General features: G+C 42.5%; 1 protein-coding gene across 2 annotated transcripts in view; it reads right to left on the bottom strand.

The window, feature by feature from the left end:
- Positions 1 to 579: 579 nt before the first annotated feature.
- BTBD19 (BTB domain containing 19) overlaps positions 580 to 13716 on the bottom strand; it is a 53987-nt gene continuing 40850 nt past the window's right edge. The window contains exons 5-8 of one of the 2 annotated variants that reach the window (XM_053392597.1): positions 3761 to 3829; positions 3151 to 3282; positions 1530 to 1655; positions 580 to 921 (exon numbers count right to left, since the gene is read on the bottom strand). In XM_053392597.1, coding sequence (XP_053248572.1) covers positions 787 to 921; positions 1530 to 1655; positions 3151 to 3282; positions 3761 to 3829 — 462 coding nt within the window. In that variant the 3' untranslated portion in view covers positions 580 to 786. The remainder of the gene's footprint in view (positions 922 to 1529; positions 1656 to 3150; positions 3283 to 3760; positions 3830 to 13716) is intronic. The other variant, XM_053392598.1, reaches the window with a different exon arrangement.

The following is a 13716-nucleotide window of genomic DNA, read 5'->3' as shown; positions in this document are numbered from 1 at the left end:
CAGGACCCCCAGCACTTCAAGGACTGCATCTGCCCACATGAACCTATCTGGACACTGTGTTCATTATCTGAGGCCCTTCTCTATGTGCCACCTTTGAGGGAAGTGAGGGATGGCAACATGAGAACGGGGCCTTTTCAGTGGTGGCTCTCTGCTTATGGAGGAGACCCAGGGAAGCACGCTTGGTGCCGTGTGAGAAAGATCAGGCTAAGAGAGTGTGACTTCAAGGGTAAGTGGAGATTTGAACCTGGGTCTCTCTCTCTCTCCCTGCTCAGTCTCAGTCTGACACACTCATCACTACACTAAGAGCAGGTTGGGATTGGAAGAAACAAAAGAATCAAAAACCAGATATTAGATACAGTGGTACCTCTGGTTAAGAACAATTCGTTCTGGAGGTCCGTTCTTAACATGAAGCTGTTCTTAACCTGAGGTACCACTTTAGCTAATGGGGCTCCCACTGCCACTACGCTGCCGCCACGTGATTTCTGTTCTCATCCTGAAGCAAAGTTCTTAACCCGAGGTACTATTTCTGGGTTAGCGGAGTCTGCAACCTGAAGTGTCTTTAACCTGAAGCGTCTGTCTACCTCTGATGGAAACCAGGCCTTTCCCCCTTACACAATGGAACTCTCCCCTACCTCTCTCTGTCAATTGACTGTAAGGCTCAGGCTCCAGGCAGGGCGCCCCCAAGGCATTCAAAGCAGCAGCTGCAAGTTCCCAGTGCCAACATGAGCAAAGCTGGATGGGCTGGGCATGGAAGTATTACCCCCTTCTTATTCAGGTGTCACCATGTCACTTGTGCTGTGGGTCAAGGGGGCGTTGATGTTCCCGCGACAGTGTTCCACGCCGGCGCTGGCGCAAGGAGGACCGCATTCCACACCCCTTCCGTAGTGCATGTATCTTCCAGGCCTGAGCCAGGCTTTCCACCTAGGCAAGGGTAGAAACAAATCCATTATATTCAGGCCAGTGCTGGACAGGAGTGAAGATAAGCGGGAACCATATCCAGGTGGGTAATGCAGCAGAATAATGTCTAAGCAGGGATGGTACAGGAGAATTGAGGAGGATACAGTGGGAAGCAGATGGAAGAAGTAGAGACGGCCACTTCTCTTCCCTCAGGGGCCCTGAGGCCATCACCTAGTAAACCAACAAACTCTCTTGGTCTCAGAACACTACATGTGCTCTTGTCCAGGGTTCCACTGAGCCAGTGATGCTTTCTTTCAGGATATTCCATTCTATTCCTGTACCCTCATCCCTTCCACAACTTCCCCAGTGAGTTAGTCAGTATTCTGTGGTCTGGCCACTGAGCTTTCTCAGTCGTCACAGAGCTATTTTAGGTCCCACCTCCCTCAAGGTTCCCCACTCCCCTAAAAGTCTTATGTACTTCTGCAAACCACAGGAAAGGCGCTTCTTCTCTGCCACTCATTTTAGCTAATTAAATATGAAAAGAAGGAGCAAGCGCTCTAAAGACAGGGAGAGGCATGTGATCCATGCAAGCTGGTGCAAAAAGCTTTACTGAGGTGGGTAGCCTCTCTCACTGGAATCATTTGGTCCTTCTTGTTCTCCTCCTCCAGCGTGGTCAGCTCACTTGGTGACAGCAGATCCAGACGCAGCCCTGGCACCACTGTTGCCGCCACATCGTGGACAGTCCTGTCTAGAACAGCCTGCAAGAAGGGAGTTCAGGATCAGCACAGGCCAGGGGAGAGGGGCTGCTGACAGACCTGGATTAGCAATCATGCCACAAGCTGTCCTAGTTCTGAACTGCTGTGATGCAGCAGAAACCCTGGGGAAAGGGAAGGAAATAATTTTCAGTTCCAGGGAGTGGGTCGCCAAACAATGGGTGATGTGGAGTATCAGAGAAAGGCACCTCAGAATTCCTGTGATCTAGTGGGCTCTGCTCTTGCATGCTCTTGCAGCTGGGTAGAAATAGGGAAAACTCATGTGATGAGGGCATCGGTGGGAAAATCCCCATGTTCTCCTGGATGTTTCTCATCTCTCTTTCTTAGCTAAGCTGGAGCTACTTGCTTTGTAGGCAGCTTTTGATAAGAACATAGGGAAATTTGATGGCTGTCATTTCACTGGGGCAAGTGCATCATAGGAACATTGGAAGCTACCTTATGCTGAGTCAGTAGTGTCTAGCTCAGTGGTGTCTACCACATGGACTTGCAAGGGATTTCTAGTATTTCAGACAGGAGTATCTCCCAACCTCGCCTCAAGTTCTCAGGGACTGAATTTGGGACCATCTGCATGCAAAGCAGTTGCTCTATCCTACAACCCTTTCTTATCTGCCTGGAACACACTGTAGCCTAGATTCTGTTGGTTGGTAGGTGGTTAGCTCTAAGCAAATTTACTGAAGGAGAGCACTGGACTGGCTCATTACGTTTAGAACATTGCAGCTGTGGTGCCTGATTGACTGGTCTGAAAACCAAGATTCTTCTATCTTGGAGCCTGGCCTGGTGGTAGTTAAATGAGGGAGATGGACTCAGTGTGGGTGTGAGAGAGAGAGTTAGAGCCCTAACACCAATGCTATGGAAAACCTGCAAATAACTGTAGATTAACATCTGCTATTAATGTGAAGTGGTTTGTCGGTTGTACATTTATTTTCCAACCACATAATTCTGTGGAAAACGTTTTACATACTCAAGAAAGGTGTAAGTTGCTGCCTTTGGCCAATGGGTTGCAGTTATTTTTATTATTTAGGTAATTTATATATGTTTCATTCCTCCAAAAACTGTCTGAGCGGTTCCCAACATTATAAAAATATCACCGAAAAATACGACACAGAACAGTTAGATCCTTTTAAACATCAGTATAAACTAAAACAACTAACATATGGAGACAATAATAACTACTAGCTGACTGAAATACAGCAGAGACAACCAGCCCCACCCACCAACTGTGCAAGCCTGAATTTATATGGAGCATCAGCACTCTCACTTCTGTTGCTGCCTCTCCAACTTAAGTGGGGCAAAATTATGCACTCCCCACTTCCACAGCAACCTGCTATCACCAGGGAGCATCCACAATCATTCCTCCTCTACATGACTTTTAGTTCCTTTCAGCTCTATACATTTTCTAAGAAAACCCCGTGAGTGGGATCCTCAATCCCTGCTCCCTGTTCCCTTTTCTCCCTTTTCTCACCACGTAATGAGCACTTACAGATCCAACATGAGCCCATTCCCGAACAGCACGAATCAGCTTCACCTCATCGATGGCCAAACAGTCACTGTGCAAGATAGTTTGCATTGCCAGTTCCGACAATTCCAAGAAGCCACGTGTTAGCACCACATCCTGGGGGAAAATAGGCAGCTCATCTGTGGAGTGGAGAGAACTCCTCTGTCATTAAAAAATGGTGGCCACAGCTAAGGAGTAAGGTACCCATGGTATGTCCATTGAGAGTTTAGGGTTGAAATAGTTACTGTAGGTCTGCTAGGTGAGATAAACTGCATTAGTCCTCTTCCTACCATGATGAAGCACAAAGACCACCATCCTTCCCAATTGCACCGAGGTACTGAGAGATGATGTAATCTGGAGGACAGGTCATGTCTGCCGGTGGCACCCTGTTCCCTGCATAACCACATCATGATACTGAGCCAGCACGGTCTGAAAGCACATGACACAGCAACTCTGGACACCCTATATATGCCACTGTAATGGAAGCAAGGTGGGATATAAATATATCAAATGCTCTTCCCTATAGAGAAGAGGTCTGATTAGAATATGACCTCCATATTTCATGGGAAAACCTCTGCACTTGTCCTGTGCTTACCTGAGTACAACTCTCGATGAAAGCCAGGCAATGCATCTGCAAATCCACCTGCCCATATGCTACAGCTGCCTGCCATTAAGAGAGTGAGAAGAAAAATTGATAAAAGGCTGTGTTTAAAGAGACAAAGCTGAGAGAACGTAAGAAGAGTTCTGCTGGATAAGGCCAAAGGTCCATCTAATCTGTTCTCACACAGACCAACCAGATGCCCATCCATGAAAGAATGTTGGGGCTTTAGGTAGAGGAGAAGCAGAAAAGGATAGTGGGTTGGGAGTGACAGAGCTGGCTGCAGTTTGCTTTTCATTTCATTCTAAGTATTTGAACCTGGAAGAAATATCATCAAAAGTCCTCCCCTCTCCCACAATGGAGATACTTATGGCAGACCCTCCAAGTGTCCCTATTTTCCAGGGATGTCCCTGATTTAGAGAAGCCATCCCAGTTTCTGATTTGATCATGGAATGTCCCACTTTTCCTTAGGACGTCACTATTTTCGTTGGAGAAATGTTGGAGGGCATGGTAGGATGTCCTTATTTTCATTGGGAGAAATGTTGGAGGGTATGGAGTTATTCGAGCCCCAAGCTGCCTGAAGGCAATCCTGTATAGGGAAGTTTTTAAATGTTTAATGTTTAATATTATTTTTATATATGTTGGAAGCTGCCCAGAGTGGCTGGGGCCACCCAGTAAGATGTGTGGGGTATAAATAGTAAAATTATCATTATGGAATGGGACGTCCCTATTTTCCTTGGAGAATTGTTGGAGGATACGTTATGGGTAAACTTGGGAAAGTCTCTGCAATCAGTAGATCCTTTCCCAGGACCAAATGCAAGCCTGTGTGTTCTAGAATAGCAAAGTTCCTCTGGAAATCAAAGAGATGGGGCCGAGAGCTGTTTCACATGCCCATTCTATATAATGATGGGGATATCATAGGATTCCTACCTTCATTGTACCAGTCTGAATTACTTGTTACAAACACAAAACCTGATTTTGCACCCAACCACAAGCTGTCTTATAATGTAGTTTAAGTAACAGAGTTCAAAATGACCAAATATGTTTGCGATTTGGTGTTCAGTGGGTTAATACTGCGGATGTTGAGTAGAAATTTTTCCACTACTACATTTTCCCATGGAATCTTTCTCATTTCTAAAAATGCATTGTATCATAAAATTAATTTGGAACGTAACAAAATGACTGGGCAGTTTCAAAGCTATAACTTTTTTTTAACCCAGAAGTCTATACTTTGAAATATATATAGATCTAATCAGCACCTCTTGGGGGCAGGCTAAAATTAGTATATTAATGATTTTCAATGCCTTCATTGTCTTTTAAAAATGTAAACAATGAAAGAGAAGCTTATGCTAACTGAATTGTCATCTCTTAAAATATTTACACGTCTTCCATAAAAAAATGCAAAGCTTTGCTTAAAATTATTTTTAACCATAACATTTTAGGTTGCAATCCTATGCCCACTACTTGGGAGTAAGCCCCACTAAACTTGGGCCAAACTAGAAGTGGCTATTCATGTAATTTGTAATTGCATCAATGCCTTTCTAAAAGTAAATTGAAGGAGTGCAAGACCCAGGAATGGGGAATAGATGACATTAAGCTCTTGCCTCATACTGTGATCTCAATCAAGACCAGCCCCTCTCCTAAAGGCTAAAGTCCCCTGCCCTCCAAGCCAGGGTCTCAATGCAGATTGGGGTCCCTGGGCCTGTAGTTTCCCTTTAAAAAGCCAGTCATGCTAAGTGTGTGAATGGCATTTCACCTAGTTTATTCCACAATGGGACTTACTTATAATGATGCATGTGAAGGACTGCACTGCAAATGACATTAAGATATGTGATGGTAATCAATTGATTAAAGAATTTGGAGAAGTGGCAGGCTTTAAGCTGAATATAACAAAAACAAAAATGCTTGTTAAAAATGTAACCACAGAAGAAAAGGACGACTTAGAAAAAATATTGGGCCTGAAAATCTTCTCAAAAGCGAAATACTTGGGTATTTGGATCACCCCCAAGAACATAAACCTATTTCAGGATAATTACACCAAAACTTGGTTAGAGATTAGAAATTTTTTTGTAACCTGGAGTAAACTAAAACTAACATTTCTGGGTAGGATTTCCATTATAAAGATGAATGTGCTTCCAAAATTAATCTTTTTATTTCAAATGATTCCAATACTGGGTGAAGCAGGTTGTCTCAAGATATGGCAAAGAGAAATTTCCAAATTCCTGTGGGAAGGGAAGAAACCTAGGATTAAACACCTGATCTTAATAGACATAAAAGAGAGAGGAGGCTTTTCCCTACCTGACTTAAAACTTTACTATGAGGCAGCCTGTTTCACCTGGCTAAAAGATTGGTGCACGTTGCAGGATCCGGAACTCCTGGACCTGGAAGGTTTTGACAACCGCTGGGGATAGCACGCCTACCTGATATATGGAAAAGCGAAAATTCATAAAAATTTTACCAACCATATAATAAGAAAATCACTCTTTGCTGTATGGGAAAAATATAAAGACCTGATGGAGCCTAAAGTCCCGTGGTGGACTTCTCCAATAGAAGCCGTAGCAGTAAAACGGAAAAATACTCAGGAAAGCTGGCCAACATATAAAACACTTCTAAAAAATGAAGATAACCAAATAAAATTAAAAAACTTTGAGGAAATAAGAGAACACATCTCAGACTGGTCCCAATACCATCAGTTATTTGAAAAATTTAAATCTGACAAACAAAAGGGGTTCTCAACAGAAATTTCCCGATTCGAATCTGATCTTAAAAATTCTAAAAGAAAAACTCTTTCCAAAATGTATCGACTCCTCCTTGACTGGACAGTCAAGGAGGAGGAGGTAACAGTGGCAATGGTGAGATGGTCCCAGGATTTTGGCCATTCAATAACCATGGCCCAATGGGAAAATTTATGGAAGATCAATTGGAAATTCACAAATTGTTACACGATTAGAGAGAACTTTAAAAAAATGCAACATCGATGGTATCTAACACCATGGAAACTTTCAAAAATGTATAAAAATGTGTCAAGTAATTGTTGGAGATGCGGTGAATCAGGAACATTCTACCATATGTGGTGGATATGTAGGAAAATACAGGTATTCTGGGAGAGTATCCATGCAGAACTGCAAAAAATGCTAAAGATCTCAACAAAAAACCAGAGGCCCACCTCCTGGGAATAACAGATTTGGATATTCCACAAAAGAGGAAGGGTATCTTTTTATATGCGACGGCGGCAGCAAGAGTTTTGATTGCAGCAAAATGGAAGAGTAATGAAATCCCCTCTATACAAGATTGGATCCAAAAGCTGACAGAATATGCCGAATTAGATGGTTTATCAGAAAAAATAAAGAACAAATCAAAACAGGAATTTGTTTCAAAATGGGAGGTTTTCAAAGATTATCTGAAAAATAAATATAGTAGTTTAAATTCTGTTGCAGCATTCGAGGAACTTCAGTAATAATTGCAAGGTAGATATAAGAAATTAGATTTATTGAGAATAAGTTAAATTATGTTAAAAGTGTGTATTGGCAAAAAGTAATATGAATTTGAAATATGGAATAGACGGGAGGTTGGGTCTTTAGTGTTAAGACCAATAGATGTTTTATTGTTTACTAAGAAAATTATGTGTCTATGGTTATTTTTTTGTAATTTGTGTGTAATTTGGTATTTGTGTTTTTTTTTTGTTTTTTTCTTGTTGTATAAATAAAAAAACTTTTTTAAAAAAAGATATGTGATGGTACTGAGGAAATTGAAAATAAGCTGATTGAGGAGTAATAGGATGTGGTGGATAGCTCACTTCACCAGTGTAACACCAAACATGCCACCACAATGACAGAAATGCTGCCACAACTCCCTGGATACACCCCAGGAAAAATCTACCATCATATCTGGTATGGTGGAGAAAATGTGCTTGATAGCCTTCAGAAAAGCATTCTACGTGGTCTGTGTAAGGCTCAGGTATTAACAGGATATCAATGATAAACATAATGATAGCAGCCATATTATTTACTTTCTATAGTCCACATACATCTACACTTCATTGTACACTGCTTGAAGATAAGCATCCCATATGGCATTTGTCTGGCTACTAATTGAAATAGATGCAGCACCAGATGGACCTTTGATTGAATCCAGCAGGGCAATTCTTACATCCCTTCGAAGAGAACATACCCCAAGTAAACAAAGCAAGGAGTATCTACTTGCACCGAATGAGGCAGGCAAGCATGGTGGGTCAAGCTTATTCTGATTGCTTCTGCTAACATAAAGTAGGCAACCTGAAACTGTGAGATGAGATTAGTTATCATCTATAACCTTTAAATACTCAATTGAACTCACAATCAGGATGGGTAAAGAATCACAAAATAGTGGATTTGTTCCACCTTTTCAACTGATGGATGTAAAGTGGGGGATGTAATGCTCACTAGTCATTCTAAGTTGGGAGAGACATGGGCCTGCAGTCACTCAGGGTTTCTCCTCTCCCTAATTCCACCTACCTTCTGCATAATGTCTAGTTAAACATATTATGTGATGTTATCAATATAGAAGTGTGACACTGTATACATGGTTTAAAACATAGGCCAAGTTCTGAATTAATGTTGTCTGCAACAGGGTCACTTTTGTGTGTGTGTTGTGGTTTTTTTTACTTTCTACATGAACATTCATATTATTGAAAGCACGGCCATGTCTAAAGACAGAACTTGCAGGTATCACCTCAGTAAAACCAGAAATGCATCTGTGGAATGTGCCCTTTGTATCACTATCTGAAAATCCAAATGATATAAACATAATCTCCTGCAGAGCAATAGAAGCATCTGTGGATTCAGTGCTACAAGAACTAGCGAATATCGTGTCAGACACATCCCAGGCTCAGTGAGCACAAATTACAGGTGGGAACTAGGAGGAGTAAGTTGTGCAGTTAAGCAAGAAATAAACAATTTCTACTGTGTGAAAACAATGTGTTTGTGGCAAACCACATTATCTTGCTGGTTGCTTTCAGGATACACCAGCCCCACCACATGGCCAAGCCTGCAGCTGGAAACTAACGATTCCAATTAACGGCACCAGCTGACCACTGTAAACAGCCGTCAAACCACATGTGACCAGAGTAGCAACATTGTTTTTCCACTATTATCAGACAGAATAAAAGGGAGAATGCAGTAGAAACTATGAGTTCCAGTCAACCCAGCCTCCTAAAAAGGGGGAATTCTGACACATGGGTATGGCTAGCCCACTACATATGACACCACCAAATTTCATGTCTCCTACAGGAACTGATCCCTGTATCACATGGGAACTGCCAGAAGCAACACTTCACAGATATGGAATGCTTTCCCCACAAAGGGACATAGGCAGGCATGGCCAAACTTGGCCCTCCAACTGTTTTGGGACTACAATTCCCATCTTCCCTGACCATTGGTCCTCTTAGCTAGGGATGGTGGGAGTTGTAGTTCCAAAACAGCTGGAGGGCCAAGTTTGGCCATGCCTGGCATAGGCCATGCCCTTCTTAGAGATCAACTAGCCCAGGTTTGTACCCTCTACCCAATTTGGCAACACGATCCATTCCAGCCTTAGGGATTCCTATATTGGTAGAAATGCCTGGTTCTTCTAAACAGAAAATTGAAATGCAACTCAACTGGAAGAAGCCAGTTACATACATAGAACAGGATGGAGAACAACTGGATGAGCTGTATCTTGAAAGCTGACACAATGGGGTGCAAATGTATTGTCCAGCTGTCTCTGGTGAAATTAACTGTGTCTCTCCTCATTCTGTAGCCATTATATGTCTAAGGGTTTTGCCTAGGGCTCATTAAGCTTTGGGTGTCAGGTCAATGAAATGCATTCTGTGAATACCACAGATGTAATTCAGCCGAGAGAGAGACATGAGGTGGGGAGATTATCTGTCTGCCTCCACTTCAGTTGGATATGGTTCATTTCTCACCATAGCCTTATATAGCTGCCTGTATTTGACGGCTTGTATGGGAAGAGTGGTGAGAACAAGAGTTATGGGTCCTCCTGTGATATCACTGATGAGGAGTCTGTGGCCCTCCATATATTATTGGACTCCAGTTCCCATCAGCCACAGCCAGCATGGCTAATGGTCAGGGGGTGATGGGAGTTGTGGTCCAACAACATCTGGAGGGTCAAAGGTGGCAGGCACCCCTGAGCTAAAGGCATGAGGGAGAGCAGACCAATCCTGTGACAAATCAGGAGTCAACCAGCCTGCTTTCAGAAAGCATGAAGTTTTCTGTGTTTAGCAGAATCAGTCTCTCTGTGTATGTCCACTTGAAGAACTCTTGTGGAGGAAAGAAGTGAGAGATGCCAGCATGCTTCCTTAAAAACTATCAATGAAGAAGCTGGAGGTAGGTATCCCAGTCACACCAACACCTCAATTGTTAAGAAGCAAAAGAGTCATTCCTCTACCCGCTGCCCAGGATGCATTTCCCCCTCCTGATTTTTTCCTTTTCCTGAATTTTGTGAATGAATGGAAATTTTATATTTCCAAATCTTATCATATACTTAATGACTCAACGAACCTCAACTTTAAAACACATTTCTGTCCAAAGACTGAAAGTGCATGTCTTGTCCAAGGCATCAACATTTGTGGAGCAGGAGACTTCAACATCCTCTACTAGAGCAAATCAAGCTGCTTCCAAACTGTCACTATTTTTGAGTGAGATTCAGTCACTTACTGACAAATTTAGGTTATGCAGTTAGCAAACCACTTTTTTAAATAAAAAAAAAACACCCAGACTCCTTGTGGTATGGAAAGTGACAGGGCAATGCAGCAGAAAGTGCAAGATAACAATCACTTGACTCAGTTATGTATAACCTCCCTGCAAACAAATCAGAAGCAGCTAACATTGAATTATCTCCACTCTTTGTGCAAGCAAACTGAGATGAATGCTCAATAAGCAGGTCTGGGGAGATAACTGCAAGGAGTGCTTTGTCATGCGAGTTAACATTATTTTATATTTTTGCCCACTAAACCTTGGATGTCTGCACTCTGTCAGATGGCACATCTGTGAAAACAAGAAATGTTTTTCCTGTTTAACAGCCGGAACCATCTGAGTTTGGACAACAGCTTTGCTGCAGACCTGAATAATTGCTTCATGGTTTTCATCTCTGGAGATTGTCTTCGCAGAGGAAAAAAAGAAGCAGTACAGGGGCTGATGCAACTAGTCCCAACATGGTTAAGATACATTTAGGTCTATGAAGCCCTAAATGGTTTGGTGGGACCATGATACTCGAAGGACTGCCTTGTCCTCTCACGTAAACTGGTCCACCCGCCATGTTCATCATCTGAGGCATGTTCCATCTCCAAGTGCCCCCAAAGGTACATTCAGTTGCAGCAGAACCTTTTTGGGTGCAGCACCCATATCACAGAACACCTTTCCCACGAGCTTCACTTGGCTCCCATTCTTATGGTTGTTTAGTGAGATGTAAAAACTTTTTGAAAAAAATCTTCCTGGTGTTGTATCGGCTCTGGACTATTTAAATACTTGATTGTGTTTAAACTAGCTCCACCTTAACTTAGTCTTCTTGTCCATTTGTGTTTCACATTATTATAAATGCAAGCTGCCTTAGGGGTCCTTTCTGGGGACCAAAAGGCAACAGATACTTCATTTTATAAACAAATAAAATGTTCCCACAGTACCAAAAGTTAAGTAGTATTATTTTTAACTGGTAATGGGGGTGGGAGGAGAGAACTTAAGGGGAATCCGTCCTGTTGTAGGTGGGAGAAACCTAGCCTAACAGACAGATATGAGGGAGTTTTGCACACGTCATCATGCTGATGACATTCTGGTAAACTGGGTTGGACCTGGCCACAAAAAGTTCATCAACAGCGCACGGTGAGGCCTTACCCTTTATCTGTTCTCTTTTTGCAGCAAAACAGGAAAAGGGAGGGAGTATCTGTGAACCCACAACTCTGTTTGTAACTAGTATTGCTTTCACTCCCCAGGCCAGGAGTCCTCGTTTTAGTCTCACATCCACCGACTCTGCCTGAAGGTGGGGATGAAGCTAACCTAAACATGAGCATGAAAGAGGCTCCACATACGTTGATAGTGATCAATTAGTATTTGGACCTAATTTCTTATGGATGTGCACTGCAATGGGGAGTGGGGACTAATATGGCACTGGTGCTGTGTCCTTCTGCTAGTTCGGTTAAGAATACTGTTATCCATTAGCTCTATTCACAAAAACAACCTTTGCATGTGCATAGAGGCAGAATGGGACTGTGACTGCTGATTCCACCTATGGTGTTGTGTGTCCTGCCGACTCTGACTCTTGACTTTCATGCCTAGGGCTTCTGGATCCCAAGGGCAGGTTCAATCACAATACTAATTAGGGGGAGGAAAGGGAATTCCTGACTCAATTCAGTAGGGGTCTACTCTCACTCCACTGAACATGGTGTCTTGGGTTGCCTGGGCAGGAGTAGTTTCCTTTTTCAGGCCTCCATGTTCAATGCAATAAGATTGGGAGGGCGGGGCCACCACACGATGATGGAGGTTACAGCCAGGAAGTGCAGCCCTCCTGCATTTGCTGACACATGAAGGACCATTGAAGATAGGGGTAAAAAATATACACAGGCAGGGGAAAGAAGATGAAGAAATTGTGCTCTTATTAATCAAACAATTTAGGGGTACCTTCTGATATAACCAGAAGAAAGAGTGCATGTACTGCATCACATTGCTCAATGCAGAGTTTGCTGCTTAGGGATAGATTTGATTACCTTCTCACAGGCAAGGGGAAAATCAGAATGTCTAACCATGCTTTATCTAGGCTGGAGGGTATGAATACACTGTGGGGGCCACATAAGTGCCGATTCCGGACCATCACCTGCACAAGAGGTGATTGGTGCACAGATAGTGCTACCAGAGCACTGGTTATCTATTCAGTGGGGTGAGAGTATGTACATACACTGTACTGGAATAAGTCCAGGATTCCCTTTCCTTCCCCTAATAAGTATAGTGATAGTCCCTGGGCTACAGAAATATGGGTCAGTGGCTCATTCAAAAATAGCAGCAGCATCAGTTGGTTAGCCTACTTTAGCTCCACAAATTTCACAAATGCCCTTGGGAAAACAGCAACTACAAAGCATGCATTAGGAAACGGGGGGGGGGGCATATTTTTAAGGGTATTTAAAAATTTATTTCATTGTGTCTGAAATTTTGCAAGATTCCCATATAATTTTATTGAAGGGCAAGGTATAAATATCTTAAATAAATAAATAAATGTTAAATAAATAAAGGAATGCACATTGCCACAGGATATTGAGAAGGCCCATCCCCCTCCTTGAAAATTGGGGGGAGGGCAAGGGCCCTCACCTCCCACCAGCTGGTGCCCCTGTTAGGGAGTTACTGTAGCTCTTAGTGATATTATTTTTTTGTATCTTTATTATAATTTATGTGGAAATTGTTGTGTACTTTGGTTGTGTACTTTTTGATGTTTTATTTATTGTTTCTGACTACTTTTGCTGTGTTTTGAACTTTTTCATGTTGTAAGCCGGCTTGAGCAAGGTTTCAACTGTAGAAAGGTGGCATACAATTAAATGATTATGTATGTATATTTGGCAGTTTATACCACACAGAGCTACAGCTCCCGGCACCCTTAACCAACTACAGGCCCCAATATTATTTGGGGTAAGCCATGTGCTTTTAATGTGCTTTAATTGAATGGTACTGTATATATTCAGCCACTGTACAGCTTGTGATGGTCTTATAACCAACACCAACACCTGCAGTGTGGAGTGGTGCAAGCGGACAAGGGAGAAGCATGGAATGAGGATGAGGGTGCATTTAGAACATATGTATTTGTTGCATTCAAGGTTGCTACCTTGACACACCTTTGGTTACAGTTTGCCTGTAGCCTGCTATCATATCACAGTTATGATCATAACATGTTATGATGCTATGTGATCATGATATAAGCGAGAAGCAAGGTGGGGGACTCAG

This window comes from Podarcis raffonei, chromosome 6, assembly GCF_027172205.1.
Source record: "Podarcis raffonei isolate rPodRaf1 chromosome 6, rPodRaf1.pri, whole genome shotgun sequence".
NCBI lineage: Eukaryota > Metazoa > Chordata > Lepidosauria > Squamata > Lacertidae > Podarcis > Podarcis raffonei.
Note: the sequence above shows the minus strand (reverse complement) of the source record. Positions and strands in the feature narration are given on the sequence as shown.